Source organism: Heteronotia binoei, chromosome 3, assembly GCF_032191835.1.
Source record: "Heteronotia binoei isolate CCM8104 ecotype False Entrance Well chromosome 3, APGP_CSIRO_Hbin_v1, whole genome shotgun sequence".
Lineage (NCBI taxonomy): Eukaryota > Metazoa > Chordata > Lepidosauria > Squamata > Gekkonidae > Heteronotia > Heteronotia binoei.
In genome coordinates, this window is record NC_083225.1 from 40,853,122 (window position 1) to 40,859,508 (window position 6,387).

The 6,387-nt window shown below is 59.2% G+C and overlaps 1 protein-coding gene across 1 annotated transcript; it reads left to right on the forward strand.

The window, feature by feature from the left end:
• Positions 1–438: 438 nt before the first annotated feature.
• Positions 439–5,192, forward strand: ZIC2 (Zic family member 2). The gene is given in 7 exon segments (XM_060233664.1): positions 439–810; positions 813–873; positions 876–1,340; positions 1,343–1,366; positions 1,369–1,530; positions 4,150–4,313; positions 4,899–5,192. Coding segments are annotated over 7 exon segments (1,539 nt in total). The 3' UTR covers positions 5,190–5,192.
• Positions 5,193–6,387: the final 1,195 nt, after the last annotated feature.

Here is a 6,387-nt window from a genome sequence, read left to right on the forward strand (position 1 = left end):
GGAGCCCGGCTTCGCTCCCTGCCTGTCTTCCTTTCTCGGCGAGGCGACGGGCAAGTTGGGACTCCGGATCGGAATGGCCGGGAGCGCAGGCGAGGGATAAAGGAGAGCGGGGAGAGAGAAAGGGGCGGGGGGAGTGAGGGGGAGGGGGCGGCGGGCTGGGCAGGGGGGGTTGTTTGCAGAGGGCGTGTGTGGGGCCAGGAGAGGCTGCGGCGCTGCTCTGCCGGGCGTGAGTGCCGGCGTGGCTATATAGGCTGTTGGCGAAGCTAGCGGAGGCCAGCTGGTGGGCGCAGGGCAAGGCGAGGCGAGGGACCCCCCATCCCTCCTCCTCCGGCGCACCCTCCTTCCTTCCCTCCCTCCCTCCGCCCCTGCCTCCCCCCCGCCCCGTCCCCCCTGCCTCCCCTCGGAGGGGTCGTCCGCCTTGCTGCTGCGGGGCTGGCCATGCTGCTGGACGCGGGGCCGCAGTTCCCGGCGCTGGGCGTGGGCAGCTTCGCGCGTCCCCCGGCGGCGTCGGCGTCGGAGCTGCAGGAGCGGGAGCTGAGCCTGCAGAACAGCTTCGTGGACTCCGCGGCGGCGGCGGCGGCGGCCCACTTGGGCGCCTTCAAGCTCAACGCGGCGGCGGCGGCGGCGGCAGCGGCGGCCCACGAGCTCTCCTCGCCGCCCGGCCAGGGCTCGGCCTTCAGCTCGCAGGCCCCCGCCTACCCGCACGCCGCCCATGTGGGCTCCTACTCCGCGCCGCCCTTCAATTCCCCGCGGGACTTCTTGTTCCGCAGCAGCCGCGGCTTCGGCGAGGCGCGGCGTCGGGCGGCGGCGGGCAGCATGGACTCTTCGGGGCGGCGGCGGCGGCGGCCGGGGGCGGCCTCCATCACCCGCACGCCGAGCGCAGAGCCACCTGCTCTTCCCGGGCATGGGCGAGCAGCACGGCGGGCCCGGCTCGCCCAACGTCCTCAACGGGCAGATGCGCCTGGGCTTGGCCGGCGAGGTCTTCGGCCGCTCGGAGCAGTACCGCCAGGTGGCCAGCCCCCGGACTGACCCCTACGCCGCCGCCCAGCTCCACGGCCAGTACGGGCCCATGAACATGGGCATGAACATGGCGGCGGCGGCGGCAGCCCACCATGCCCACCACCCGCACGCTCAACCCCACGCCCACCACCACCACCACCACCACCATCACCACCCGGGCGCCTTCTTCCGCTACATGCGCCAGCAGTGCATCAAGCAGGAGCTCATCTGCAAGTGGATCGACCCCGAGCAGCTGGGCAGCCCCAAGAAGAGCTGCAACAAGACTTTCAGCACCATGCACGAGCTCGTCACCCACGTCTCCGTCGAGCACGTCGGCGGCCCGAGCAGAGCAACCACATCTGCTTCTGGAGGAGTGCCCCCGCGAAGGGAAACCCTTCAAGGCCAAGTACAAGCTCGTCAACCACATCCGCGTCCACACCGGCGAGAAGCCCTTCCCCTGCCCCTTCCCCGGCTGCGGCAAGGTCTTCGCCCGCTCCGAGAACCTCAAGATCCACAAGCGGACGCACACAGGTCAGTCCCCGCCGGGAGAGAGGAGGGCGAGCGAGCGAGGGAGGGAGGCAGGCAGATCTGGGGAACCCGCGTCCTTTCAAACCCAAACAAAGCCAGCAGGTCCACCCTCGGGCGCGCCAGGCACCCGCACCCCCGCGCGCAAAGCGGCCTAAAAGAGGCCCTTCGCCGCGCCCTTTCAGCGCTCCCTTTTGCGGAGGTTCCATGCTGAAATCGCTGGCCAAAATGATGCTTTGGGAGATAGCCGCGCTTCTGAAACTGCCGCGGCTCTCAGCCTGGCGGCACCGGGCCCAGCCTCACCAGTAGCTCGGCTCAGGGGTGGAGGGTGCCTGGCGGTCCAGGGGGATGGGGGGAAAGATTGCCGAAAGAGCCGGGAGACGCGTGGGGAAGAAACGCGCCGAAGGCCGAGAAGCGGCAGTGGAATGATACAGTCCCTGCTGTGCCAGAGCCAAGAGCAAAACCCCGAACGCGCCTTTTCCACGCGGCGCCAAGGCGCAAAAAGGCCGCCTCTGGGAAGGGAGTCCGGTCGGTTTCACTGGGATTGACGGTCAAGTAAACAGCCACCTCCTGAGCTCGTCGACTTGGAGGTGGCTTCTTTTGAAACCCACCGGATTTACTTCCACGTAAGACAAACACTGGGAAGGACTCCGAGAGAAAAGCATTAGCTGTATTTGGAGAAACCCCCGGGTAAACAAAGCCAGGCGCGCTTAAGCCTGCTGGAAATGTGTGAAAGGACTGTAAGGCAGAAGCGGATGAGACGTTCTCTCTCTCTTTCTTTTGGCGGGGGGACGAGGAACGATTCTAGAATACTAGCCCGGAGGGCAACATCTTCCCACCCTGTTTCTGCCCCCTCCCCCTCCCCAAAGCTCTGGTGGAGCTGTTTTCCATTAAATTTAAATGGGGTGAGGCCGGGCCACTAAACATTTTGTTTCATTTCCAAAAAGTGTTTTGAAAGTCTCACTTGGGGCAGGTGAATGTGGTTTTGCACGACTTCATTCAAACTGTGCCATAACTGGCAGGGGCTTTTGAGGCTGACAAACTTCTCAGAAGCAAGATTTCCTCCCCCACTCCCTCCCCCCCCAAAAAAAATCTTCCCAATTGGCGCTCGCTGCCTGCAGGGGCGGGAGAGGGGAGAAGGAGCCGAACCAAACGCCTCCTGGCGTGGCAGGCTCCAGCTTCTCTCTCTCGGCCAGATTCCGAGCTTCCCTCCCGTGGGCCCAAAAAGGACAGCCAAGTCTCGGAGCGATTCCCGGGCATCATATTGACTGGGGAAAGAAAGGAGTCAGGAGTCCCTCTCCGACCTTTCTGGGTGCCGTCGCCGAAGTGTTGCGAACGGGCTGAGGTGCGAGACGGGCTTTAACAAGGTTTTAAAATGCGAGACGTCGATTTGCATGGAGATGGTCGCTTTTGGAAAGCGGGGGGGGGGGGGGGGGGGGGGGCGACGGCTGGGAGCGGATGCCTCGAAGAAACAATTTAGGTGCTAATGGAATTTCACGTGAAACCGCACGTTTCTCCCACCTCGGGTTTCTAGAGGGGGAAGGAGGAGGGTCCGGACTGGGGGGCGGGGGACGGTGGTGGAGTTCTCACACCTTCAAATTACTCGGAAATCTGGCAATAGGGCGAAGAAGCTCTGGGCAGATTCCAAGGGACCGGTTTGCATGCTGGTTGGCGGGAGGAGAGGGGGAGCTCTTTCTTTCTTCCCCTTCTTCCCCCTCCCCACGGAGGATATCTGTGGGTTGACTTCCAAAGTCCTTGCAGGAAAGGGGGAGGAAGAGAGGCGGGAAAAGGTGCAGAATCACTGGAGACTTTGGGGTTGAAGTTAAGCAGCGATGGATGCTGTGAAGGTCGCTTTTGTTCGGAGGGCAGATCGGGGGAACTTCGAGGCTGTCTCTTGCGCACACGTTTCTGCGGACGGCTGGCTTTCCTAAGCATAGAATCATAGAGTTGGAAGGGACCTCCAGGGTCATCTAGTCCAACACCCCTGGAAACAAAAAGAAAGGGAAATAACCTCAATCGAACACGGAAGGTGTCACAGTAAAAAAAAGGGCAGACCCACTTTCAAGGTCCCCTTAGGGAAAGAGGGTATTCTTAAACCTTCTTGTCATCTCTCTCAGTATGTATTTGCACTCTATCCAAGTTTGCATTTCTAAAAAAAAACCCAACCTGTGTGAAATTCCCGTTTGTCTGGTCCTAACTGAGATTGTGGCACTAAAATCGATCCCAATTAGTGTGGCTTCTTTCTTCTTAGCGCTTCTTCTTCTTCGTTGTTTTTTTGTTTTTTTAAATAAGCCCCACTTATTTCAGTACAACTGATTTTACACTGTGTGAGCTGCAAAGTGAGCTCCGTTTCTGGAAAGTAAGTTCTACTGAAATCCAGAGGGGACCTCCAAAGAAGATCGGACGCGGTGATATGGACATATCCTGAAAGCGGGACTAGTGTGCGCGCATCCGCAAGACTAGTGTGCGCGCATCCGCAATGGCTGTTCCAGTCTTTCCAACGTCCTTTTTGATTTAAATTTCTGGGGAAGTTGCTTGGTTGGGCTCGAAATCGCCGGAGACTCCTTTACACGCGTTCTTACGCCGCGTCGGCCTCTCTCTGTCTCTCCTTCCTTCTCTTTGCAGGCGAGAAGCCTTTCCAGTGCGAATTCGAAGGCTGCGACAGACGCTTCGCCAACAGCAGCGACCCGCAAGAAACACATGACGTCCACACCTCGGACAAGCCCTACCTGTGCAAGATGTGCGACAAGTCCTACACGCACCCCAGCTCCCTGCGGAAACATATGAAGGTAATCTGGAGCGGAAGGGAAGCTTTAACAAGGGGAGGGAAGAGAGGCCCGCCTGACACCGAGACGACCACACTTCTGTAGCCACGGGCGGCAGACTTGCCTCGGAAGTAAGCTCGGGCGGCAGACTTGCTCGGAAGTAAGTCCCACTGAAATCGGTGAGGCTTACTTACGAGTAAGCTCGCGGAGACGAGGGGGGGAGATGGGGAGGTCTCGAGAAGCCTTCGGGGGCTGCGCTCCAACGCGCGCTTCAGTCCTTCTGCTTCGAGGACTTGATCCAAAGTCTTTTTTTTCTGTCCGGAAGATTTTAACCCAGGGGAGGGGAAGACAGGACATCTCCCCCCACCACCACCACAACAACATACTCGCAAACCCTTTGATGCGGAGGGGGGTGAGGCTGAGACTCGGAAAGCAGGGGAAGGAAGGGAGGGAGGGAGAGGAGGGAAGGGGAAGGGAGATCTGCCCGGCAGGGCTTCTCTTTCTGGCCTTCTTGGCGAGGGGCGGGCGGGCCGGCGGTGGGGCCTGCAGTCCAGGCTGACTGCGCTGTCTCTTGCCTCCCTCCCTCCCTCTCTCTCTCTCTCCCGGCAGGTCCACGAGTCTTCCCCGCAAGGCTCCGAGTCGTCCCCGGCCGCCAGCTCGGGCTACGAGTCCTCCACCCCGCCGGGCTTGGTATCGCCCAGCGCCGAGAGCCAGAGCGCGGCGGCCACTAACTTGTCTCCGGCGGCGGCTGCAGCTGTGTCCGCGGTGCACCGGAGCGCCAGCGGCGGGGCCGGGGGCAACGGTGGGGCCGGCGGCGGCGGAGGAGGCGGTGGAGGCGGCGGCGGGAGCAGCGGCGGCCACAGCGGCCTCACCTCCAACTTCAACGAGTGGTACGTCTGAAGGAGGCTCCGGCAGCAGCGCCCTGGACCAGCGGTGGCCTCGCCGCGCTTTGCGCCCTGCGCCCTCTCTCTCTTTCCCTTTGTTTCCACCGCCGGGACGTTGGGGAGCTGCTGCCAAGAAGAAAGAGAGAGGGAGAGAGAGGAAAAGATTGGGGGGGGGGGGGAGAGAGAGAAAGAAGGAGGAGGAAGGATTAAAAGCAGCCCCGAGGTGGTTTCCATCCGCCAGAGAGACACCCCCCCCCGTGCCGGCCTCCAGAGCCTTGCCGAAGAGACACCCCCCTCTCTTCCTCCGCCTGCCTCCATCGCCTTGGGAACAAAAGATCAGACGCCTCGACGACCAGGCCTCCGGATCGGGCCTCCCTGCCCTCGGGAAGTCTCTGTACAAAAGGAGGACGCTGCCCTCCCTCCTCCCTGCAAGGTGGGAAATCAAAAGTTTTCTTGGATTTCTTGTTGTATAGAAATTGGTCCACTTCGTGAACGATGGATTGGTTCCCCCCCTCCCTCGCTCCCTTTGGGGTTTCCTCCCCCCCCTCTCCAGGGAGATGTGAGTCCTCTCTCCAAAGTGATGCTCTCCCCTGTTTCTCTCTCTTCCTCCCCCCCCCTCCCCAATTCTTTTCTCTTTCTCTCTTTCTTTCAACCAGGGGGAAAAGGGGAGGGGAGGGTTTGGAGAAGTAACGTGGAATCAAATGGTTTCTTTTGTAATTGTGGTATTGAATATCGTGTTTCTTTTGAAAAAGAGGCAACTTTGATTGTAAACTTCATTCAACTATAGACTGGAAAGATTTATAAAAAAAAAAACCAACAAAAAGATTTTTAAGGTGCCAAAGTCTCTATGCTGTTCTTCGAAACACCGCCAAGATCAATTCTTCCTTCTCTTCCAACGCTTGTGAATGTATTTTTTTCCCCCTCTCCTGTTAGCTGGGTTTACATGTGACGTTTTAGTGCTTTTGCCAGTTCGATTTGTTAGTTCTTGTTTGGAAGGTGGTGGGGAGGGGGGGAAATATGCGTAGCGCCGTTAGGGTATTTCCTCCCCCCTTTAATAACACCCTTCCTTCTGTAAATACCTGTTGACATATTTATCCATTTGTAATTAAATTATGGTATTAACTTGCTACAGAGGAAACAGTATTTATAAAGAATGTTTCTTAACTATAAATATGTACAATTGTGAGCATAAAACTGTTCCAGATTTTTTTTTT